Source organism: Canis lupus, chromosome 23 (genome assembly GCF_048164855.1).
Source record: "Canis lupus baileyi chromosome 23, mCanLup2.hap1, whole genome shotgun sequence".
NCBI lineage: Eukaryota > Metazoa > Chordata > Mammalia > Carnivora > Canidae > Canis > Canis lupus.
Window position 1 is genome coordinate 50,162,239 of NC_132860.1, and position 27,547 is coordinate 50,189,785.

Genomic DNA, 27,547 nt, shown 5'->3' on the forward strand with positions numbered 1-27,547 from the left:
GCTGGAAGTTATAGCAAGCTAAGACTAGATAAATATCCCAGAGATTTTTAGAAAGAATATTTGAAACGAATAGAAAATTACTTTAATTCTAAAAGTGTATAGCTCTAGGATAGCATCCCCAAAAATTTAAATTAAGCATTTTTTTTTATTTTCCCAAGAATCATTATTTGTAAATGATACTTTTATCCTGTATTTTTCCTGGAAAGTTCACAGTTCTTATAGTTACTGTTTTTCTTAAATACATTTTCTAGTAAGTAATAGAGGAAGAGAAAAAATAGTTTCTTAATTATCTATTCCTGTGTAAAATATATCTCAAAACTTAGCAACTTAAAATACTTTTTTATTTTCTCACAGAAACTGTGGGTCTGGAAACTGGAAGTGTCTTAGCTAGGTATACAACTTTCTGGCATAAAGTTTCTCATGAGATTTCAACCAAGCTGTTATTGTAGCTTCATTCTTATTTGAAATCCTGACTGAGGGAATATCTACTTAAAAATTCACTCATGAATATGTTTCATAGACCTCAGTGTCATGTTAGCTGTTGGTCTAACAAGAGACTTCAGCTCCTCAAATGTGGGCCTCACCATAGCCTGAAAAATTTTCAGGGGCAACTGTCTTCCCCCAAAGGGAACGACTGACAATAACAGTGCTAAGAATAGTTTAAAGAAGAAATAGGTGAAATAAACCTTAAAATGATGACAGAATTTGTTAAGAAGTTACTTTTAGAGCTCAGGAAACAAAAGGAGAGGAAAGTAAAACCATTAAGGAATTAAAAACTTCATTAGTGGTAATATAGAGGAAACTGAAAAGATAGGAATGTAGCTGTCATATTTGAAAAAGTCAAATAAATGAGAAAAGAATAAATATATAAAAATTGTTACACAGATAACAATGAAGGCTTTTTAAAAAGCAAAGCTATGCCTAATTGGTATGAGGAGAATTGAGCAAATAAAAGAGGTTTGGGGTCCCTGGGTAGCTCAGTCAGTTAAGCATCTGACTCTTGATTTTGACTCAGGTCATCATCTGAGGGTCATGAGATCAAACCCTCTGAGAGGCTCCACACTTAGTGGAGAGTCTGCTTGAAGTTCTATTCTCTCTTTGTCCCTCTCCCCCTCCCCCCCCCAACTCTCTCTAAAATAAATAAATAAACCTAAAGAAAAAAAAATGTCTTGAATGTACCAGTTATGCAAAATGATTGACACCAAAACCTATCCAGAAAAGTTCCTGAAATTCAGAATGAGGAAAGAGCTTTATGGACATCCAGGTATAAAATCCAGTCATTTAGGATCAAGGGAAGTCAGGCTGGACTCAGACTTAACCATGGTAATGTTAAATGTGATCAAAGAATGTAAAAATATCTATAATCCTTAATTAAATTAATACTGAACACCTAATTCGATACCCAGCCAAGTTGTCTTTCAATTGTAAAGACAACAAACAAATATCCTTAACCATGAATCAAAACAGAAAATTTAAGGAGTAAACTTGGGGGAAGTGAGAGAAAGTATGTTAATTTCATTATTCTTTGTAGGACAGAATCAACAGATCACTTTTAAATTGAAAAAATTCTTGGGGTGTCTGGGTGGCGCAAATGGTTAAGCATCTGCCTTCAGCTCAGGTCATGATCCTGGGGCCCTAGGATTGAGCACTGCATTGGGTTCCCTGCTCAGTGAGGAGTCTACTTGTCCCTCTGCCCTTCACTTCACTCATGCTCTCTCTCTCTCTCTCTCTCAAATAATAAATAAATAAATAAATAAATAAATAAATAAATAAATAAATAAATAACTTTAAAAAAATAAATAAATTGAAATACTTCTCTTCTGAGGAAGGACTTTCTGGAGGTATGAATCTGATATTTCACAGACAATAACCCCTAGCATTATAGGTTTAGCCAACTACAGATACGCTGTAGTCTATTCATAAAAGAGTCTGATTTTAAGAAAAAAAAATCACTCAAAACATTACTTCTGTGAGAAATTAACATTGTGAGTGATGGCATCTGTCTTTTACACAAATATCTCAAAGATTTCTACTTGTTAAATAAAGATACTGATTTACTTGTTTTAAGATCTTTGTGATGATCATCCTATTTGTTCTGAAGTCCATCTCCACAAGTTATGGATTCCATCAAGCTAAAAATTGCAAAATATAAGGACACTGCTTAAAGTAATTATTCGTCTTCACCAACAGAAGTAGTGCACTACTGCAGGAGAGTGAAGCAAATAATCTGAGTTTACCTATAATAATACATTCTTGGTATGGAACCTTAAAAAACAAATCTATTTAGAGATAGACATCATTGATTATCCTTTCTTGGGACTGGGAAGCTCTACATACACACATGCTCTATAACCCCTTACAACGAACTTTTTTTATAAGACAAAAATGAGAGAGAGAAAAAGAGAGAGAGAGAGAGAGAGAACAATTGCTTCCTAAAATGCTTTTGGAAGTACCAAGTGAACAGAGATATCTAACAGAGAGTGAGTAGTCACAACAGAATACATGTTGTTCAGGTCTGTATCTTATTTTTCTCAGTGTATAATTTAGCAAATCTTACCCCTCAGATTTTCCCTAGCCTGACAACCTTTCTTTCCCTTGTCTTGTTCTGACAATGTTCAGAACAAAAGATTTAGAACCACAGATCCTTAGTTAAAATGAACTGTTTACTATGTTGCCAATTTTGCAAAAGTCTCCTCTCAGAAACTCAGAGCTTTCATCTTTGAATAAGAAATAATTATAATGCTCACCTCTGAGAATTAAATAATAATATGTGTCAAAGTGCTTTATAAATGTTATGACAATATAATAATAGTAATAGTAGAGGCGGTGGTAATCAGATTCTAGATTCCAACAGCCCTGGATTTGCATCCCAGCTTTGCCATGTATTTGCTATGTACATTTAGTTCATTAATTTCAGCCTGAGTTTTGTCATATAAACATTGGGGGGGATTATTTCTAGTCATATGGATGTTCTAGTCATATGGATGTACAATGTACATGATACATTGTATGTAAATAATTCAATATAATGTCTACACTGTAGTAAATATACTGTAAGTAAATGTTAGCTATTATGTTGTTGTTATTAGTTATAATTTATTGAGTACTTGTGGTATACTAAGTATTTACAAATGTTGATGTTAATCAATCCTCATAATAATATGGTCAGGAGACATTGTCATACACAGTTAATAAATGAAGTAGCAGAGGATAAAAGTAAAAGTAAAAAACAGTATAAAAAATAAAACAGCTAGAAAATGATGGTACTAGGATTTGAATCTATGTCTGAGTCTAAAGCTCAAGAGTTTTGAAATCAATAAAAATATAAAATATGTTTATTAAATGTTAATGTTATACATCATATGTATTTATAATATTGATTTTAATTATCACATTTATAATATGTAAAGACCAGAAGAAAGGTACTTTCATGACTTTGTCATGTAGTTTAAGTGTAACTGAGAATTTGAGGAGGTTTCATGTGCTCTTCCAAATTTACATAAATACATCATGATACAACAACAAATAGAATATTTTGACAATTTTTCTCTATTATTTTTATTACATTACTTGTTTCACCTTCTTCGTAAAAGTTTTAAGTGATAGCAATGTCATTTGGTTTACAGAAACATACTCTGGTCTCCTTTTTTCCAGTTATTTTCACGTAATGTTTTATTATTTTTAACTTGAAAAGAACCTCAGCTAGATTATCTAGGACTCAAAGAAAATATTTATTAGTGTTCACTTGTGAGTGCTCAGTTTTTTTGGATGAATGTTTGGAGTTCCATTAACACTTTTGTTTTTCTTTGCCCAAAAAGGAATAGATATATAACATATTTAAAGAAAACAAATAACTATTCTGAACCCATTATTCTAAATATGGAGGTATTTATCTTTTTCAGTAATACTTTTTAAAGCTTGAGTTTCCTGGGGCATTCATTCTTATATTTCTTTCCTGATATTTTCTTGTGGTTATCCACAAAGAATATGAATCTGCAACTGTTTAGTAGAGGCATTGAAAATATGTCTTTCCTAAAATCTTCCCTCTTCGTTTTTCTAAGCAGTGGTTTTAAATGAGGACAGTTTTGACCCAGGAGACATTTAAAAATCTCTGGAGACATATTTGATTATATACATTGGGAAGGTGAGCTGCTGACATCTAGTTGGTAGGGGCCACGGAAGGCTATAAATATTTTACAGTGTACAGGGCAGTCCTCACTACAAAGAAAATCGCAAAATATATTGGTGCCGGTTGAGAATCTTGATGTTACTATGTGACTAAATTCACAATTCAAGATGCTAAGGATCCTACATACACAAATAATTCTGTGAATTCTTGTACTACTACAAACTAATAAGACTAATATTCCCCAAGCATGGGCAGCCCGGGTGGCGCCGCCGTTTAGCGCCGCCTGCAGCCTGGGGTGTGATCCCGGAGACCCGGGATCGAGTCCCACTCAGGCTTCCTGCCTGGAGCCTGCTTCTCCCTCTGCCTGTGTCTCTGCCTCTCTCTCTGTGTCTCTATGAATAAAAAAAAATTTAAAAAAAAAGTCAGACTTAAAAAAAAAAAAAAAAAAAAAACTCCCCAAACATATTTACTCATCATTTCTCCAGCAAAAACTATCCTAAAACTTCAAGCCAAGCTGTCATCTGAGGCCAAATTATATTTCTACTTTCTATGAAATTTTCATTAGTTTAAAATTACCTTTATCATGGGATTTCTCTGAATATTAACTAATTAAAGGAGATAAAATCTAGTATCATATAGCAGATACTTAATAAATTTAAATGTTCTTCACTCTTGCCCTCATTTTTATACCTTTTCTTTTCTGTTCTGCTTTGTTTTACATTGTTTACCTGCTGATGAATATTTAATTGCATGTATTTGTAATATTTTTATTCAGTTACTTGACTTTTTTTGAGGACATGACTCATTTATTCTATGAGAATATATTTATTTGCATTACATAATTTATTCTTTATACTCTAATATTATTAGGACTAAATAGTGCTTGATTAAATGAGTGAAGAAATGAATGGAGAGAGGTTATATGAGGACCAATGTTTTCTTATCTGTAGTTCCCAAGTAGTAGCACAATATTAATTCATGACTTTTTGTTTGTGTATTGTTTCTAACATTTTAAAAGTTTCAAAAACTTAGCTTTTTAAAAATGTTTTTGTTTAGCATTATTTTCTTTAGCTCTGCTTTTGATACAAAGATATGTATTTAAACATTAAAACACAATGTTTGAGACTTTTTAAAATTATATATAGCATATTTTAAAAAGAAATCTTACTCCGGTATCCCGGGTGGCTCAGCAGTTTAGCGCCGCCTTCAGCCCAGGGCATGAACCAGGAGACCCAACATCGAGTCCCACATCAGGTTCCCTGCATGGAACTTGCTTCTCTCTCTGTCTGTGTCTGCCTCTCTCTCTCTCTCTGTCTCTCATAAATAAATAAATATTTTAAAAAATCTTAGTCAATTAGAAAAATTTCTAGTTAAGTCTCTAATTTACTAAAATAATATGACGTTCTTTTGGTAATATGCCCTTTGAGTACAGGAAAAAGCAAAAATTTTAAATATGAAAATAATGGTGAAAAAGTCTCAGTATTTTTAGAATTTTTACAGTGTGTCCTTTTTGGTCCTTACAGAAAGTGTGGACTATGGACCAGTGTTTGTACAAGAACCAGACGATATAATTTTTCCGACTGATTCTGAAGAAAAGAAAGTAGCATTGAATTGTGAAGCTCATAGCAATCCAGTTCCCAATTACAGGTAGAAGTTCACTATTAATCATTTTTCTTAGGTCTTAAAATTTTCCTTCAATGAGATTCTGGTAGTCCCAGGGTGTATTATAATATCTCAAGTAATTTTTACATATTTGTCTTCTGATATTTCCTAAGATGGCTTCGGAATGGAACAGAAATAGATTTGGAAAGTGATTATCGCTACAGTTTGATAGATGGGACCTTCATTATAAGCAATCCAAGTGAAGCAAAGGATTCTGGTCATTACCAGTGTTTAGCAGTCAACACTCTTGGAAGTATTCTTAGTAGAGAAGCCATACTTCAATTTGCCTGTGAGTAAAGTATATGCTTTTCTTATGTATTTGTATATAGTGTGTATGTATGTAATTTTAAAGTTTGCTTAGGCAAAAGCTTAATTAAGACTTCAGAATTTAAAATAGTGGTAAAACCCTGGTAAAGATAAAATTAAACAGTGTGTTTCTTTCTAAGATATTTTGAAACTCTCTGAAACATTTGCCCTCTTGAAATAAACCCAACACACTAGTCTGGGAGATTGAAAATACTATTCATGAATTCTTTCCTCTACCTATCTGTTTTTATTCTTCTACTGTTTATTATAGTCACTATTTGCTATAGATTCTTTTGGATGGAAGATCACATAATCTAAAAATGCTGCTTAGGCAATCAAAGAAATGCCTCTGAAATGCTAATGTTTCAAATTCCAACTATAATTTCTCACTCAGATGGCTCAATTTTTGATTAGAAAAAAGACACCACTACATATAATCATATATATGTACTAGAGTATAGACATTTTCTAAGATACATCATTTATCTAATTAACTAAGTGTATTGAGGTCTTAAAACTAGTGAAATTATTTAACATATGATGAAGGCTTATACCAAATTGAGGATAGGCTACTGAGCAAAAAACAAAACAAAACAACTATCATTTCTTAGTAAATAATTGTACATGAATATAAATTCTTGAGGATTATAATATCTAAAAAATAACGGAGAAATCTTTGTGTTAATAATTTATATATAACATATTGGCTATGTAATTTATCACCAGGTGATTTTTAATTTAAAATTACACCCTGAAGAATGGAATAATTGATTTTTATCTATATAATCTTCCTCACATATTACTTCTAATTAACTCAGAATCCAGATATCCTCTTATAGGAGTATGAAGGAGAAAAGTAAGAATAAAGGAATGATAATGGATTCAGTTTAGAAAACATTGAGCTAAGTCCTAGAAAAATTTATAATCTTTTAAAATAAATTTGGGGGCAGCCCGGGTGGCTCAGCGGTTTAGCGCCGCCTTCGGCCCAGGGCATGATCCTGGAGTACTGGGATCGAGTCCCACATCGGGCTCCATGTGTGGAGCCTGCTTCTCCCTCCACCTATGTCTCTGCCTCTCTCTCTCTGTGTCTCTCATAAATAAATAAGATCTTTAAAAATAAAATAAAATAAAATAAAATAAATTTGGCTAAGGAGTTCAGATAGGACTTTACATACACCAAATATACCAAGATAGTAGCCGGAATATACTCTCTTTTTTTTTTTAATATACTCTTATTTTAGAAAATATTATACGGTTTAACACAACCTAATACTTTCCAGCATGCACATTAAAAGAGTAACCTGATAAACAAATAGTCCTTCTTAATTACTCCTCTGTAAATAATCTTTTCAGGACAGATACAGCAAATCCAGATGTGGATTCATACATGATGTATGAATACTGTATACCTTTCTTTTTTTGTCTATACTGACACAAGTACACCAATTCAAAATAGCTTATATATCAATTGCTCTTCCCCAAATCAACAGTGGAGGCAAAATATGCAAAGTTTTCTGTGTGCTTCAGAGCAGAAATCTACTTACTGGAAAATCCAAGGTGTCTGGATGACTATGACATCCTAGAATTTCTGTGAAGACCAGTCAGTCATAGCTATCAGATGCTCACCCCTACCTTCAGTGAGCACATCTGCACCACCATTTACAGTTCAATGAGTAGGCAAGAAAAGCCCTATCTATCTTAGTTATTCAGCATCAAGCTGTCCTGAACTTAGTTTAGAGCAATATTTGCTTTACTTTTAACTTAACATATGGGTTAATATACATATGCATTCATTGGTAGCATCTCATGACCCTACATTTCCCCATTCCCACCCCACCTGACTCAACTGTCTTCTGAAGACTGTATGTATACATCAGGGCTCATAATGTGCCTGGTTGAAGCAGTCACATACATAGGGAAGGCCACTTCTACCTCAAAATTACTCCTTCACCTACATGCCATTATATCCATTTGATTATATAAAAAATTAGATCCTTTAGCTTTAGCTCTATCTTTTTTTTTTCCAGAAGATCTTTGGAGGGAAAATACAAATATAGGTGGTAGAAAGGAGAATGAAGACACCATCAACTTGCTTTCTAGTATACCTGTATAGAAGCATGGATGTTATGGAATTCTAGGAGTCAAGGTACTTTGTAATTGGGGGAAAATTGAGGAAGGAACTTGGAAAGAAAAAAGAACCTTCTGAAAGGAGTGAAAGGATACATGGGTCAAATAAGATTAAAAACTTGGCGACAACTTTTCCTTTACATCATGATTTTCTATGTCTATCCTCATAGCTAGATAATGTATTCACTACTTATTGTTGATAGAATGTTTAATGTTTAAAGTGTTTTTACAAGTAAAGGAATGTTAATCACTCTTTACACATAAAGCTGGAATCATTAATCATTTATATATATTATCAATTATTTATGTAAAAATTTAAATATACAACTAGTAAGTTAAAAATAATATATTTAGTAAATTTAAATAATTACCAAAAACTATTTAATCAAGTTAAATATTCAAAACTAATACAGGAATCTTTTAAACATTTTAAATGTCATGAAATTAGGCAAAATTTACAAATTATGAAATTGATTACAAAACTTCTTACTAATACTTATAAGTAAACTCTGTCTTGTACTTATTCTTCAGGCACATTTTTATGCTTTACTCACTTTTAAATATTTTTATTATAGAAATACTTTTAACTTTTATACATCAATTTCATCATACATATATAACCCATAATTTCATCAGATATGTTTTCTACACTGTGTAGTGCTATTGTGACCTAAAATACTCCTTTCTAAGGAGCATCATATTACTCAATCTGGAGTTTGTTTCTGAGTTATAGTTCAACTGAATTTTGGTTGCTTATTTCAAACGTGAGACCTGCTTAATAGATGTGGCCTCTTATAATTTGAACATTATTTTTGTTATATCAATGACACTTTAAGTCTATCACTTTCACATAGGCTTTACCTTTTGAAATATGACATATTTGCTTATAATGATGTGATTCTAAGACTTACTGAACAGTGTTAAATAAATACCCCTAATTATATCCATAGAAAAAAAATTCTAATGTATATTTTATGAATAGATACATATTTATTTAACCAAAGACTCAAGATATCCATATAGTAACAATCCTATATTCAATAAAGAAAATAAAATTTAAACATCCTATTAGCATTACTTTCCTTTTTGTTTGGAAATTACATATGTATATTATACACATATGCATCATATCAACCTTTCTGATTCTCAGTATTATTAGAATCATATGAGATTTTGCAGATTCAACTTATTTATATACATATACAAACTGTCATAATCTGGCTATTTGGACTCACTTAATGCTAGCTTCTTTGTCGTCTTATTAACCAGAAATATATATATATAGATATATATGTATTTATTTATTTTAGAGAGAGTGTATGATCCAGGGGAGGGGCAAAGGGACAGGGAAAGAAATAATCCTCAGACAGACTCCCTGCTGAGCATGGAGCCTGACACAGGGCTTGATCCTAAGACCTTAACACCTGAGCTGAAATCAAGAGTCAGAAGCTCAACTAATAAGCCACCCAAGTGCCCCTAACCAGAAATACACTTTAAAATATTCTAGCTTTCCACTAATAATATTTTGATTCCCTACCCACAGGCCAAGTCAATTATAATTTCAGCTAGTTTTCATTGACCATAATGAGTAATGTTATGGGAGACTAAAATCTATATGCTAGAGATACACATAGGACTGTTCCAAACAAGTTCTGGTACTGAGTAAGAAGATATTATTACTAAACCAGTTTGGTAAAACAGACTCTTAAAAGAACATCTTTTTCTTATTGGCCTCAAGTAACTCAAATTCATTGAACATTTTTTCTGTAGCTCCAAGTGTTTTAGAATACATTAACTCATTTCATCCTCATAACCAACATAGGAATGGTTAGGTTATAAAACATAAAGCCAGGGGCTCCTGGGTGGCTCAACTGGTTATGCATCTGACTCAATTTCAGCTCAGGTCATGATCTCAGGATCCTGGGATGGAATCCTCCATCCAGCAAGCCATCCCAGCAAGGCTTCTTGCTCAGTGGGGAGTCTGCTTGTCTTCCTCTCCCTCTGTCCCTCCCTCTGCTTGCTCTCTTTCTCTCTCTCTCTCAAATAAATAAATAAAGTATAAATCCATTTTAAATGAGATTGGGCACGTTCAGGGTGGTATGGCCATAGACTGTAAATCCATTTTATAGATGATACTTCTTATTTAACTCTAATGGCACTCAATCTTTATTCTAAGATAAATATGTATGGTATTCACTTTGAAAACATTTGATTTTCAATTTCTCTCTCAAACTCATATTGTAATTTCTCAAAAGTCTTTATATCTTGGCTTCATCAACCTCCATTTTATAATCACTTTATTAACAGCTATATGACATAACAAAAATAAATATTAGCAACAAAAATAAGTATGTGATCATTCTGCATTTTTTCTCATTTTTTAAATTTAATTAATCAGTCACTTGCTTAATTTTTTTTCTTACAGAAGTTTAAGAATTACTAGGTCTCTTTCTAGAACTGAAATTTTAAGATGTATACTAGTTTTTTATGTAATTGTTTAATTTCATATTAGCTCTTTTGATTAACTTTTTTCCTCTTACTTATCTTTATTTACTGGATAATCTATGGTTAGTGCCTGGAAAGCTAAATATTTTAAATGAACTTGAGACAGTACAAGTAACAATGGCTAATCAGTATTGATCATGTCCTTTTGAAGGGAATAGTGACAAGGAAGTTGGTATTGACAGCATTACCTGATGTAGCAATTTGTAGAAAAATTAAATGTAAAATAAATTTGGCTTCTTTTAAAGTTTTGTTCCCACTTGTCATCTAACATATTAAAAATATTAAATAAAAATGTATATTTATATAAAAATTATTTTATTTTGCTAATTTATTTTATCTCAATCTCATTCCAAAGGTCATTTATTTGATTTGCTATATAAAATTACATACCGGGGGAGGGGCAAGATGGCAGAAGAGTAGGGTCCCCAAGTCACCTGTCCCCACCAACTTACCTAGATAACTTTCAAATCATCCTGAAAACCTATGAATTTGGCCTGAGATTTAAAGACAGAACAGCTAGAATGCTTCCAAGAGAAGAGTTTGCACTTCTAACAGGTTGGAAGATGGGAAAAAAATAAATAAAAAAGAATCCAGTGGGGGAGGGGCCCGGTGAGGAGCCAGGCTAAGGCCGGGTGGCAAGAACCTCCAGGACAGGAAAGCTCAGTCCCAGAAATGCAGGAACTTTAAAAATTTTCCCAGACGGAAAGGTGATCACAGGGAAGTCAGGGAGGATCCCAGGAGGGGCAGTGGAGCCCCCAGTTCCGGGGTCACTAACAGAGGAAGTACACCCCAGGGGAGGGCACACCACACACCAAAGACCGAGCCCGGTAAAGGGCTGTAGCGCTCCCAGCGGGACCTCGGGAGGAGCTCAAGCCTCAGCTCCCCGCAGAAGGGGCTGCGTGTCCCCAGGTGTGCAATTCCAGCTCCGCAGGCCCCGGATTTCAGGGTGCCGGGGGACATGGACAGGATCCTGTGCTCCTCCAGGGACAGGCAAAGGCAGGGAGGGCACAGAACAGTGAGGACACTCCTGCCACCAGGCGCCGCTGAGCTGTGCAGATCAGTGCTGCCGCCCCCCAGAGCATCCAGGCCACTGTGGACTGGGAGCTGCAGTAGTTACTGCGGGAGCTAACTCCAGGGCTGGAAGGCTGACCTCTGCCAGTGTGGTTGTTCCTCCTGGTGTCACCCTGTGCCTGGGAGGGTCGGGGCTGCCAGGGAACAGGGGCCTCACAGGATAAACAGCTCCCACTGAGCTATGCACCTGGCAGGGGGCAGGGCAGCTATCCCAGGTGCACACACCTGAGAATCAGCATAGCAGGCCCCTCCCCCAGAAGACCAGCTGGAAGGACAGGGGAAGAGCAAGTTCTTGACTGAGCAGTGCTGGAAAGTTCCAAGGGAAGTCAAGGGAATTACAGTATATAGAACCAGAGGATACCCCTCCTTGTTTTTTTGTTTGTTTGTTTGTTTGTTTTTGGTTTTTGTTCTTTGGATTTTTTTCCCCTTTTTTCTTTTTTTTTTCCTTCCTTTTTCCAGTACAACTTGTTTTTAGCCACTCTGCCTTGAGCAAAATGACTAGAAAGAAGAACTCACCACAAAACAAAGAATCAGAAATAGTACTCTCTGCAACAGAGTTACAGAATTTGGATTACAATTCGATGTCAGAAACCCAATTCAGAAGCACAATTGTAAAGCTACTGATGACTGGAAAATAGCATAAAGGATTCAAGACTTCATTCATGACTGCAGATTTAGACTAATCAGGCCAAAATTAAAAATCAATTAAATGTGACGCAATCCAAACTGGAGGTCCTAAGAGTGAGGGTTAATGAGGTAGAAGAACAAGTGAGTGACATAGAAGACAAATTGATGGCCAGGAAGGAAGCTGAGGAAAAAAGAGAAAAACAAAGGATCATGAGGAAAGATTAAGGGAAATAAATGACAGCCTCAGAAGGAAAAATCTACGTATAATTGGGCTTCCAGAGGGCGCTGAAATGGACAGAGGACCAGAAAGTGTATTTGAACAAATCATATCTGAGAACTTCCCTATTGTGAGAAGGGAAACAGGCATTCAGAGCCAGGAGATAGGGAGATCCCCCACTAAAATCAATAAAAACTATTCAACAACCCAACATTTATAGTGAAACTTGAAAATTCCAAAGAGAAAGGGAAGATCCTTAAAGCAGCAAGATACAAGAGATCCCTAACTTTTATGGGGAGAAGTATTATATTAACAGCAGACCTCTCCACAGAGACCTGGAAGACCAGAAGGGCTGGCAGGATATATTCAGGATCCTAAATCAAAAGAACATGCAGCCAAGAATACTCTATTCAGCAAGGCTCTCATTCAGAATAGAAGGAGAGATAAAGAGCTTCCAAGATAGGCAGAAACTGAAAGGATATATGACCACCAAACCAGCTCTGCAAAAATATTAAGAAGGACTCTGTGTAAAAAAAAAAAAAAAAAAAAAAAGAGGAAGTCCAAAGAAACAACCCACAAAGACAGAGACTGAATAAGTGTTATGATGACACTAAAGTCATCTCTTTGAATAGTAACTCTGAATGTGAATGGGCTTAATGATCCCATCAAAAGATGCAGGGTTTCAGACTGGATAAAAAAGCAAGACCCATCTATTTGCTGTCTACAAGAGACTCATTTTAGACCTAAGGACACCTGCACCCTGAAAATAAAAGGTTGGAGAACCATTTACCATTCAAATGGTCCTCAAAAGAAGCAGGGGTAGCAATCCTCATATCAGATAAATTACAGTCTACCCCAAAGACTGTAGTAAAAGATGAAGAGGGACCTAACAATCATGAATATTTATGCCCCTAATTGGGAGCTGCCAAGGATATCAATCAATTAATAACCAAAGTAAAGACATACTTAGATAATAATACACTTATACTGGGAGACTTTAACACAGCACTTTCTGTAAATGACAGATATTCTAAGCACAACATCTCCAAAGAAACAAGAGCTTTAAATGATACAGTGGACAAGATGGATTTCACAGATATTTACAGAACTTTACATCCAAATGCAACTGAATACACATTCTTCTCAAGTGCACATGGAACTTTCTCCAGAATAGACCACATACTGGGTCACAAATCAGGTCTTAACCGATACCAAAAGATCAGGATTGTCCCCTGCATATTCTCAGACCATAATGCTTTGAAACTAGACGTCAATCACAAGAAGAAATTTGGAAGAAACTCAAACACATGGAGGTTAAAGAGCATCCTGCTAAAAGATGAAAGGGTCAACCAGGAAATTAGAAAAGAATTAAAAAGATTCATGGAAACTAATGAGAATGAAGACACAACAGTTCAAAATCTTTGGGATACAGCAAAAGCAGTGCTGGGGGGAAATACATCACAATACAAGCATCCCTCAAAAAACTGGAAAAAACTCAAATACAAAAGCTAACCTTGCACCTAAAGGAACTGGAGAAAGAACAGCAAATAAAACCTACACCCAGCAGAAGAAGAGAGTTAATAAAGATTTCAGCAGAACTCAATGAAATAAAGACCAGAAGAACTGTGGAACAGATCAACAAAACCAGGAGTTGGTTCTTTGAAAGAATTAATAAGATAGATAAACCATTAGCCAGCCTTATTAAAACCAAAGAGAAAAGACTTAATTTAATAAATTCAAGAATGAAAAAGGATGGATGACCACCAATACCAAGGAAATGCAAACGACTTTAAAAGCATATTATGAGCAGCTATATGCCAATGAATTAGGCAATCTAGAAGAATGGGACACATTTCTGGAAAACCACAAACCACCAAACCTGGAACAGGAAGAAATAGAAAACCTGAACAGGCCAACAACCAGGGAGGAAATTGAAACAGTCATCAAAAACCTCCCAAGACCCACAAGTCCAGAGCCAGATGGCTTCCCAAGGGAATTCTATCAAAAGTTTAAAGAAGAAACCATACCTATTCTACTAAAGCTGTTTGGAAGGATAGAAAGAGATGGAGTACTTCCAAATTCGTTCTATGAGGCCAGCATCACCTTAATTCCAAAACCAGAAAAAGACCCCACCAAAAAGGAGAATTATAGACCAATATCCCTGAAGGACACAGATGCAAAAATTCTCAACAAGACACTAGCCAATAGGATCCAACAGTATATTAAGAAGATTATTCACCATGACCAAGTGGAATTTATCCCCGGGATGCAATGGTGGTTCAACAGTCATAAAGCAATCAATATAATAGGTCATATCAACAAGAGAAAAAAACAAGAACAATAGGATCCTCTCAATAGATGCAGAGAAAGGACTTGACAAAATACAGCATCCCTTCCTGTTCAAAACTCTTCAGAGTGTAGGGATCGAGGGAACATTCCTCGGCATCTTAAAAGCCATCTATGAAAAGCCCACAGCAAATATCATTCTCAATGGGGAAACACTGGGAGCCTTTCTCTAAAGATCAGGAACACGACAGGGATGTCTACTCTTACTACTGCTATTCAACATCGAACTAGAAGTCCTAGCCTCAGCAATCAGGCAACAAAAAGAAATAAAAGGCATTCAAATTGGCAAAAAAGAAGTCAAACTCTCCCTCTTCGCCGATGACATATAAAACCCAAAGACTCCACCCCAAGATTGCTAGAACTCATACAGCAATTCGGCAGTGTGGCAGGACACAAAATCAATGCCCAGAAATTGGTGGCATTTCTATACACTAACAATGAAACTGAAAAAAAAAAAAAAGAGAGAAATAATGGAATCAATCCCACTTACAATTGCACCCAAAAGCATAAGATACCTAGGAATAAACCTAACCAAAGAGGTAAAGGATCTATACCCTAAAAACTATAGAACACTTTTGAAAGAAATTGAGGAAGACACAGAGATGGAAAAATATTCCATGCTCATGGATTGGCAAAATTAATATTGTGAAAATGTCAGTGTTACCCAGGGAAATTTACACGTTTAATGCAATCCCTATCAAAATACCATGGACTTTCTTCAGAGAGTTGAAACAAATCATCTAAGATTTGTGTGGAATCAGAAAAGACCCCGAATAGCCAGGGGAATATTGAAAAAGAAAACCAGAGTCAGGGGCATCACAATGCCAGATTTCAGATTGTACTACAAGGCTGTGATCATTAAGAGAGGGCGGTACTGGCACAAAAACAGACACATAGATCAATGGAACAGAACAGAGAATCCAGAAATGGGTCCTCAACTCCATAGTCAACTAATATTTGACAAAGCAGGAAAGACTATCCACTGGAAGAAAGACAGTCTCTTCAATAAATGGTGCTGGGAAAATTGGACATCCACATGCAGAAGAATGAAACTAGACCATTCTCTTACACCAGACACAAAGATAAACTCAAAATGGATGAAAGATTAAATGTGAGACAAGAATCCATCAAATCCTAGAGGAGAACACAGGAAAACACAGCAACTTGGCCACAGCAACTTTTTGCAAGATACATCTATGAAGGCAAGGGAAACAAAAGTAAAAATGAATTATTGGGACTTAATCAAGATAAAAAGCTTCTGCACAGCAAAAGAAATAGTCAACAAAACTAAGACAACCTAGAGAATGGGAGAGGATATTTGCAAATGACATATCAGATAAGGAGCTAGTATTCAAAATCTCTAAAGAACTTATTCAAATCAACAGCAAAGAAACAATCCAATCATGAAATGGGCAAAAGACATGAACAGAAATCTCACAGAGGAAGACATACACATGGCCAACAAGCACATGAGAAAATGCTCCACATCACTTGCCATCAGGGAAGTATAAATCAAAATCACAATGAGATACCACCTCACATCACTGTGAATGGTGACAATTAACAAGAGAGGAAACCACAAATGTTGGAGAGGATGTGGAGAAGGGGGAACCCCCTTGCACTCTTGGTGGGAATGTGAACTGCTCCAGCCACTCTGGAAAACTGTGTGGAGGTTCCTCAACAATATTATATATAGACATTATGTTCGACACTATCTTTACATTGACAGAGTTAGGTCTGGGAAATGAACAAGGGGTGGTGGATGGAGAGGTGGTTGGGGAGTTGGGGTGACTGGATGATGGGTACTGAGGGGGGCACTTGACATGACGAGCACTGGGTGAGATGCTATATGTTGGTAAGTTGAACTCCAAATAAAAAAATAATTAAAAAATAAAATGAAATAGAATAATAAAAAATAAGTAAATAAAATAAAATTATGTACCATAAAAGGTAAATATGTAAATAATTAAATACAGCACCAGGTAAAAATACATTTCATAATAAGAGGTAAAGATAGTGCCAACCATAATGTCTGTATATAATATTGTTGTCAAGATATAAATATTTCCTTGCACTCCCAGAAGTTATAGCAAAAGGAAAAATACAGACATTTAAAGGACTCTAATTTCTCCTGAATTCCTTAAAAGAAGAAACTTTTCTTGACATTTAATTCTCATTGAAATTTCTCATGAGTCTTTATATAGAGATCTTAACAACATCCCTACATCAGTTCAATTGCAAGTTTAATCAGCTTGACATAAATCCAAACCAATTCTTTAAGTGTAACTGGAATTTAATCATGAATCTATTCACTTCATTCATTTTTATTATTTTATTTAATTTTGATTTGAGCAGCTAATATATTTGAGAAGCTGCTGCAGTCATGCTCATTTTCCTTTTTTAGCTTATCCCTTACATGTCTACTTTGAGGATCTTTTAAGTTCTCCCTAAATGAATATTTATAAATGTGGTTCAAAATAGTAATGTTGATAATATGCTTTAGCATTAATAAATATATACCTCAAAAGGGTATAGTAAAAATTAAGATGTAGAGAAGTCATGTCTGTGAATTGTTTTTTAACTTCAGAAAAACATAAACACAAATTTGGCTAACTATTGCTAGTACTGATTATTACTGGTTATCAATAACATTGATAATGATTATTTTTTACTAAGTATACTTTATTCCTGTAACTTATGTTCATCATGAGGATTATTTCCTCACCCAGTGTAGTGATTTCTCTTCAGTGACAAACAAGAATATACCATATAAAAAGTTGGTCACTCTATTAGCTTATTGCCATGCGGATGAGAATTTAGAATTGATAAGGTGACACTACACACTTTGCAAACACCCTTCAGATAACCAAAGCTCATAGCAATCTCTCCAAAATTTGGATTTTTAGAAATAATTCATCCTAGTAAGTCACACATAAAATGAATCAAGAATAAATATTTGGTCAAACATAAAACGAATCAAGAATAAATAGTAAGTCAAGTATAAAATGAATTAAAAAAATCTCATGCTATCTCTGCTTCAAAATATCTTCATATGCCATCTCTGGGAAGTTGATAGTTCAGATCTAAATTCAAACATATTGCTTTTCAGGGCATTTAGAGGATTTAGATGCAGAATATTCCATTAGTTTTCCTTGAAGCAGCTGATTAAAATAACCTCCTTAGCTCTTTGAAAGATTGTATGATTTTTATAGATGTATTTAAGCCCTTTAATTTAACCTTTCATTTATATATATAACTGAAAAATTACTTCTCTAGCTTTTCCAAAACTTCTTCACTTAAAGTGAAATTGACCTTAGACTTTAAAACCACATTTAACCAGCATTTGATACCTAATGAAATTATTTGAATAATTGCTAACTCCACAGTATATCCAAAGCTTTATTTCATTAAGCTATGAGATTTTGTCCATAATAACTTCATTAAATCATTTGACTATCAACCTGAGTGAATCACATTGACATGGATAATTTTATTAGTTGTAAAATTATCTCATTTTATTACAAAATAAGTTGATATTACCTTGTAATTTTGTTTTCTATAAACAAAACAACTGTTTTTCTTTTATAAAATCATAACTCAAAGAATATGATTTAAATCTTTTAAAAGTACAAGTCTTTTGATGATCAAACATTATAGTTATAGTTATAATAATTGTGGGTGTATGACTCCTTGATAAAGTATGGATTTTTTGAGAACATGGAAAACATTTTTTAATTAAAAATTAAGTTTATGCTTTAAAAGAAAATTATAATGAGCAAATCGAAGTTGAAATCTGGGGCAGATTGTCCTCAAATACTTAATTCTGTGATATAACACTTTTATATTTTATTTATTAAAAGTTATCCAAACACATATTTTCATTATTAATGGAAATTATAAGTAACTCTGTCCATACATGACAGATGTCTTCCAGAAAAAAAAAAAAAAAAAAAGCTTTGCTTGATCTTTGATCTTACTGCTCTTCCTCTTGTGTTTAAAAGTGCAAAAAAGGGGGCAGCCCTGGTGGCTCAGCGGTTTAGCGCTGTCTGCAGCCCAGGGTGTGATCCTGGAGACCCAGGATCGAGTCCCACGTCAGGCTCCCTGCGTGAAGCCTGCTTCTCCCTCTGCCTGTGTCTCTGCCTCTCTCTCTCTCTCTCCTCTCTGTGTATACTCATGAATAAATAAATAAAATCTTTAAAAAATAAATAAATAAATAAAAGCGCAAAAAAGCAGTTTTTCACTCATATTATGTAAGGCAACCCCCAAAGACCCAGATCAGGAATGTACAAATATTCTGACCCTTGCTGTTCAAGCCTATTTACCTAATCCATTGTTCTCTAATCCTTAGCAGAGTGTCCTTAGAGACTTTTTACCCACACAAAACATCCTAAGATATAAAAGTACAATAAAGTTTTAAATCTCACTTGATTAAATAGCAGCTCCATTTCATGATAATTTATAAAGATACAAATATACAACAAAAAAGTATAAAGGGGAAGATATTGAATATGTTTAATTTCTAAAATTATTTTATTCCACAAAACCCTTTGACAAGTTAGCACAGAACATATATTACCTACCCTAGAGTCCTTCACTTTGATTTCATTTCCATATCAAGTGTTAAATACTGCTACTCTTCATGTGGATAGATGGATGGGTGGATAGATAAATATGAATGTATGGATGTGTATATGTATATGTGTATAGAAATAGATGTGTATATACATATATGTATGTATGTTCATAAATTTAACAATAGCAAGAATAAGTAGCAACAGTTACTGAACACTTAGAAGTCAAAAAACTGTTAAGTATATTTAATGCATCATTACCCTCTTTAGTCTTCACGTCAGCCTTATTAAGGGAGTTGTAGTATTGATTTAATTTACAAATGAAAAAAAACAGTAGTCAAGCTCAGAAATGTCAGTTATTTTTCCTAAAGTCACATAGCTAGAAAATAGTAAAATAGCATCTCCAACTCAAAACTGATTTTAAACTTCATTCTTAAAATCTGCCCTTTTCTATCCTATACCATACTTAATCATGTGTTGCATTTTTGTTTTTTTAGCATCTGTATTTATTTTATTCATAGAATATTTATTCAGTATCTTTTCTCTCTTGGACATTGTTCTAGATTTACAGGGAGCCTATAACAAACAATGCATATTCTCAAAGACCTTAAGGCTGGCAAAATCAGTACAAATCTCTCTTTTCCATATGTATTTCCTGAGTAGATACACTCAATTATCTCCTTTGAACCACCAGAAAAATTGCCTGCCTAGATACATTTTCTACCCCTTATCATCTCTTTTCATCCTACCCAACCCCAATAAAATCTTTCTCTACTGTTTTTTTTTAAATGATCTATGTAAAATACAATTTTTTTTTAAAAAAAATTATTTATTCATGATAGTCACAGAGAGAGAGAGGCAGAGACACAGGCAGAGGGAGAAGCAGGCTCCATGCACCGGGAGCCCGATGTGGGATTCCATCCCGGGTCTCCAGGATCGCGCCCTGGGCCAAAGGCAGGCGCCAAACCGCTGCGCCACCCAGGGATCCCGTAAAATATAATTCTGACCATGTTGTCCATGCATAAGTCTCTGATGGTTTACCATAATTACAAAGAAATTTGTAATTCACTCTATACACTTATAGAGTGGGTAGAGATAATCAGAGTGCTGCTCTATGAAAATGTATCCAAGTCTATAGTGAAAGTCAAGTTAAAAGGTCATTTCACTAATCTAGGTAAAAGGACTCAAATTCCTGATGTATTGACCATAATAGAATAGGTGTCTGTGGGAGACTCTGAAATAAATAGAATATGCAAATTATTGAATGGGGGGGGTAGAAACATAATAAATATGGAAAAGTTAGAATGATAGCAAGATTCTGAGCTTTGATCGATTCAACTAAACATAAGACTGTAATATAATAAAGTGATAAAGAGAAGTGGAGATAATTTTATTTCAACTTTCAGGAGAAAATACACAATATTTTAAAATATTGGTTGGTGCTCAGGAAATGCAGTTCCCAAAGGTAGGAACTGGCCACAAAACACAATGACAGGCTCAATGAAATCATAAGGATGTTTCACCAAGAGAAATTGTACTAGAAAGAAAAGAAGACTAAGGACCTAACCTTCAGGAATATACACATTTCTCTGGTGGAAAGACAGCGAAAGGTAATAAGAAAGGAGTTAGTAAAGGAGACAATAATGGAATAAGCCAAGAGATGCAGAAGAAAGCTAATAAAATAGAGAAATAAAGTACAAATGACATTCAGGTTTTTTTAAAAAAGATTTTATTTATTTATTCATGAGAGAGAGAGAGACAGAGAGAGAGAGAGGCAGAGACACAGGCAGAGGGAGAAGCAGGCTCCACGCAGGGAGCATGATATGGGACTCGATCCTGGGTCTCTAGGATCACACCCTGGGCTGAAGGTGGCGCTAAACTACTGGGCCACCGGGGTTACCCCAGTTTTATATTTTTTAAGTGACATTCAGTTTTAAGATGGCAACTGTCACCCTTGTCGAATACTACAAATAACACCCCCTAAATTTTTGGACTTTGAGACCTTTAAAAACCAATTTTAGTAATGATAGAGAATTCAGAATGCAAAGCATTTAAGTATATTATAGTGGTATTCGGCGGGAGATAGTAGGGAGTCTGTGTCGAAGATTCTAAAAATCAAGAAAAAGAGTCTAATTAGTGAAATAAATTTCTCCTTTCCAAGTAAGCTGTAGGTATTCTCTAGATTTTGACCCCGTTCCAGGGAAATATTCTGCTGTACAGAAGATACTAAGTGCTGTACGATACTATATGAACTAAGATAAAATTTAGAGTTTCAACTCTCACATCTTAACCTTCAAACTTCAATTAAGTAAAGGACCATCTTAAAACCATTCGGGGAGCTACGCAATTTCCAAAAATATTTTCCCGTTCCTTTCAGCATGAATTTTCTTTTTTTTTCTTTTTTTTTTTTTTTTTAAGATTTATTTATTTATTCATGAGAGACCCAGATTGAGAGGAGAGGCAGAGACACAGGCAGAGGGAGAAGCAGGCTCCATGCAAGGAGCCCGATGCGGGACTTGATCCCGGATCCGCGGATCACGACCTGGGCCAAAGGCAGGCGCCCAACCGCTGAGCCACCCAGGCGTCCCTGAATTTTCATTTCATATCCTCTACAGTCCTGATTGTTTTTCAATAAAATACATCTATTATATATTTTTTAAAGATTTGTTTACTTATTCGTGAGAGACACAGAGAGAGAGGCAGAGACAGAAGGAGGAGAAGCAGGCTCCATGCAGGGATCCCGATGCGGGACTGATCCCGGATTCCGGGATCACCTGAGCCGAAGGCAGGCATGCAGCCACTGAGCCACCAGGTGCCCCAATGCAACAATTATCTTAAGAGGAGTAGAAACCACTTTACTCTCACCATAATTTTATAACACGTCGTGGAAGAATCACATGATGATTAGGTTCAGCTGATGCTGATGGTAGAGCGCTGTCTCACTCTAAAGAACGGAAAGGAGGGCTCCCTGGGTGGCGCAGCGGTTTGGTGCCTGCCTTTGGCCCAGGGCGCGATCCTGGAGACCCGGGGTCGAATCCCACGTCGGGCTCCCGGTGCATGGGGCCTGCTTCTCCCTCTGCCTGTGTCTCTGCCTCTCTCTCTGTGTGTGTGACTAGAATAAATAAATAAAAATTAAAAAAAAAAAGTTTAAAGAATGGAAAGGAGAGAAACCAGGAAGATAACCTCTAGTCAAGACCAACTAATTAACTGTACATAGCTCAGAAGGGCCTCAGCACCTGTGAATTCATGGCCCCAGTTTCTATGTGAGCTTTCTCCATTTTTTCATTAAAGCAAATAAAGAAAACGCTTTTATTTTTTGTCTTTATTTTGAGTCAGATTTAATACTTTAGGCAAATTCTGGTAGTGCACATGGGGTTTTTCATTATAAATCCTAATAAGTCTACTTATGTGTCTGAAATAGGAGCTTTTTAATAAAAGTTCTCTTCAATTTATTGCAATGGAGCCTCGTTCAAATTGTAAATGATGCTGCTTGAGTCTGTGTAGGAGGTTCAGATTAAGATACCCTTATCTCAATGGATGCAGAGGGATCATTTTATCTCCTTTTCCTCCTACCCAAGAAACACTAATCTGATCAGCCTGTCCTTAAAACATTGAAAGTCTTCAATTCCATTCTAGAATAAAGGGCAAACTTCCACAAATGGCCTCAAGGCAATTTATTATTTAGATTCTGTCTGCTTTTCCAGCTTTCTCTCTATTACTCAGGCTATAGTGAAGTATTTGCACTGTTCTAAGAGCAGTTCATTCTTGTCATACGTGACAGTCTACCTGCCTGCTGGGCTATCGTTCAACAACTAACCTCCCCCCAACCCTCTCTGTCTCCGTCCCCCATCTCTCTCTCTGTATGTATATGTGAGAATATATATTCTCACATATACTTTGTATATTTTTTTCTTGTTACATTGCATTGCAACTATTTATGACAACCACCTTGGCTCCCAAGAGGCATTCTGAACTTGAGCATACTACTGAGTCTATAGGACCGAATTCTCTGAAGACAGGTTGTATGTCTCACTTATTTACTTTAGTTTAATAACCCAACTTCTAACATGCAAGTTCATAGCCAATACTCAGTGAAGGTTTGCAGAGTGAGTAAGTGAATGAATGAATATCCTACAGCACCATAGTGGCCACTGCCCTCAAAAAGAATCCCCTTCTGAGACTTATGAGAAGAATGATTCCTTAAGAGGTATATTCCTAGTCCTCTCTAACAAGTGCAACAGAAAATCAAAATAGGTAATACAATTTATGCAGAAACATTTTAGAAATTATAAAGCTCCATACAGAGTAGTTATATTATTAGAAAATGGACATTAACACCTATGTTATTAATGGATATAATTAATACTGATATCAAACAGGTATTAATATCCAGTTTAAAGTTAGTAATATCTTTATACATTATTTTGCATACTATTGGTAATATCTTGCATATTGTAATAGAAGTCTGAAGCAAACTAAAGGATTCTGAAGAAATATTTAAAAGTCACTTTTTTATAAAAGTAATTTCAGATATGTCTCTGGCCACAGGTAGAAGAAAGCTCTCTAAATTTACTTTTTAAAAGTGATTCTAGAATTCTAGCAACATCTCTCTATTGATCCTATTAGCAATGCACGTTTCCCATTCATTTCGTAGCCTGGATTTCATAGATTGTAAACTTAGAGTTAGTACAGACACAGAATTTGTCAAACCAAGTGGCAAAACTTGCTCTTAAATTCTTTAAGAATGTATATGTAAACGTTATTGTATTTTAGTTGTCAACATTAGGGTATCTAACCAGTGCTACTGCTACAATACATGTCAAAAGATCCAGAAGTAATATTTGATATAATTAATATTTTTAAAATATTGAAAATTAAAAAGTATTTATTTCCCAATTCTTAATAGGAAGATGAATTTAGAGAATTATCTTCTATAGTCGATCACAAGAAATTAGAGTTTTAAAAGGATCACATCTGTCATGACAAAATAACAAAAACATGTCTATAAATTGTCAGCAAGAAGATCAAGTGAAGTGATTAATATTAATTCTGTTTTCATAAACATAGTAAATCATCCACCTAAGAAATCATAACTGTAGCAGACACTTAAATTACAGTTTATGGAATTTCATATGCAGTCATTAAATTCACACAAAAAAACAAATAATTGCTGAGATGGAACTAGCACGTTTATTTTTAAAAAATCTAAGTTCCTATGCACTAATATGCAAGCACATCCAGAAGGCTTATATTACAATTATTTTTTAATTCCATTATAAGACCACAAGAACTGAAAAAGTTATCAATGTTTTACTTGTTTTGATTCAAAAAATATTCTTGACAGATAAATAGGATGATATTTTTTCCTCTAGAGAACATTTTATGCCAGTTTTTTCTCAATTTCATATTTTGTATTTTAGAGACTTTTTCTAGTTTTTTCTTAAAATATTATTTTAAAAAATTAAAATATTATCTAAATGTTTTTTATCTTAATTGATTCACCTGCTATGAGATTAAGAAAAACAAGACTATCTTTGCTTTGAAATGAACATCATTATGAAAATATTTATGAATTTGCATAATTAATTTAAACTGTTATATACTTATATAGTATTTATATTTAATGATATAAGCATTAATAGTATATAATGAAAACGCTAACAATAATTACTAAGATTTATTAAGTGATTATTATATGCCAAACACTGAGGTAAGCTTTTTGCATATAATTTTATATTGAATTACAAAGAAAAAATACCATAACTTATGCATTATCCACTCCACATTTAAACATATTAAAAATTAGGAAGCTGTCTGAGGGAGAGAGCTCATTTGTCTAATGTAACATAGTTAATAAAATGCAAAAGCGAAATTCAAGTCTTGTTCTATCTGATTCTAGATCCAGATCTCTTAAAAAAATTTTTGCGGAGTTTCTGCTTATGATATCCCATTAGTTCACCCAAACAATCCTAAAGTGATACTGAGTGGTCTCACAGACTCCCATTTTGAGTTCGGGAAATTGAAATGATAAAGGTCTTGTATTCTACTTGTGGCCACATCGCTTAAAGACTTGAACTTAATCTGTGTGGTATACCTGATATATACATTCTTATTCTTACTTTTGATTTATACTTCAGTGTATTCACATATGACTACTCTTTGGTTTCTTTTATCCCAGGGGCTCATCTATTCAGATTGATCATGCCGGTACAATGCTACTCAGAGAGCACACGTGCCAACTACTTTCACTCGGACGCTATTTTTTTTTTTTTTCAAATAAAGCAAATGGTGCATAGTTTCATATTATGTCAAGAAGTTCTTATTGGTTTTTAATATTGTGCACGTGGAACTCAAAATAGCCCAAATTATTAGAGGTAAAATAAATAGAATTCATGCAATTTGACTATCAATCCTAGGTCATAATGGGTTCAGGAGATACATGGAGACTGTGGTGGTCTCAGTAACGGTGTCTTTTTCAAAATAAGCTCCATTGAGTCTGTTGCAGTTGTACTAACTTTAGAATAAGACCTAACCTTAGAAATTAAAGATATCCAGATAGCCTACTTAACTATTTTCTCTCTCTTGGAAATTTTGTTGGTCCTGGGGAAAGGAAGGCAGGCATCCTTACCTCCTGCCTCCTGCCACGGGTGCCACGACCTCTCCCTGCTCCCCTTGCTGCTGATAGAGATGATTAGGTGCCCCGGGGAGGTCGCTAAAGCCTTGAGCTTGGGCCGGGTGCCGAGGTGAGCCACAGGGCAAGAGCAGGGGCAAGAAGGGCAGGTAGCCCGGGACCAGGACCTGGTGAATCAGCAGCAAGTGCAGTGGGTTGTACTTTATGGAGGAGGACTGATGCTGGGACATGAGGGTCTCAAAAGGCTTCAGGTGCCCAGGTAGTGCCTTCACATTCTCAGATAAGAATAAGGTATTTGCAGCCGAGATCCTTGATGCTGTCGTTCGCCATATCCCCCGGGGCCGCCTCCCACGGGTCCTTTCCGAGCCGCAGGTAGAGGCCCCCGGGGCAGGAGAGCATTGCGCTGGTGCGGGGCAGGATCTCCGCCCTGGAGCTTGGGAGGCTGCCCCTGCGGCCGGGCTCCTCGGCCACCAGCTGCTCCTCCCAGCTCGCCCTGGTCAGCCCGCGGCTCGTGCGGGCCCCTCGGGCTCCGGGAACAGAAAAGTAGACGGTGCTGCAGGGCAGCGTGGCTGCAGGCGCCGGGGCGGCCGGGCGGGGGCGGAGTGGGGGCAGAGTGGGGGCCGGGTGGGGGCGGGGTGGGGGCGGAGTGGGGGCGGGGCGGGGGGCGGGGTGGGGGCGGGGTGGGAGCGGTGCGGGGACCGGGTGGGGGCGGGGTGGGGGCGGAGTGGGGGCGGGATGGGGGCCGGGTGGGGGCGGGGTGGGGGCGGAGTGGGGGCGGGGCGGGGGCCGGGTGGGGGCGGGGTGGGGGCGGTGCGGGGGGCGGGGTGGGGGCGGGGTGGGGGCGGTGCGGGGACCGGGTGGGGGCGGAGTGGGGGCGGGGTGGGGGGCCGGGTGGGGCGGGGCGGGGGCCGGGTGGGGCGGGGCGGGGGCCGGGTGGGGGCGGTGGTTGGGGGCCGGGTGGGGGGCGGTCCCAACTGCTTATTTTGTGACCGCGGCTCCCGTCGTGGGCCTCAGCCCAGCCGGGTGGAGGAGCCGCCGATGCTGCCCCGGGCCACGGCTCGCTAACGGAAGCAAGCGATAAGTATGGTCCGCAGGTCACGCCTTGAGTCTCTCTATCTGGGGGCTCCGCGTTCAGTCCCACCTTAGCGCGCGGGGAGTCCGGGCGTCCCGGTCGCCGCGGCGGTCCCCGCAGAGCCCCCGGGGCCGACCCGGCTCGCTCAGTGCGCGTCTGAGCCAAGAGCCTCCGCCACGTCCAGTGCCGCGTCGCGGTTCGCTCCCGAGCCCCGGGCCCCCCCGAGCTTCGGCCCAGCGGGGTGCGCCCCAGATGCCGGGCGTCGCGGGTGCGGCCTCGGAGC

The 27,547-nt window shown here is 36.6% G+C and overlaps 1 protein-coding gene across 5 annotated transcripts in view; it reads left to right on the forward strand.

Moving 5' to 3' along the window:
* The window catches only part of CNTN5 (contactin 5), a 1,277,146-nt gene that overhangs the window by 784,829 nt on the left and 464,770 nt on the right, over nucleotides 1-27,547 (forward strand). For 4 of the 5 annotated variants that reach the window (XM_072795132.1, XM_072795133.1, XM_072795136.1 and 1 more), the window contains 2 exons: nucleotides 5,653-5,776; nucleotides 5,905-6,080. In XM_072795132.1, the coding sequence (XP_072651233.1) occupies nucleotides 5,653-5,776; nucleotides 5,905-6,080 (300 nt within the window). Of the gene's footprint in view, nucleotides 1-5,652; nucleotides 5,777-5,904; nucleotides 6,081-27,149; nucleotides 27,274-27,547 lie in introns of those variants that run through there. The other variant, XM_072795137.1, reaches the window with a different exon arrangement.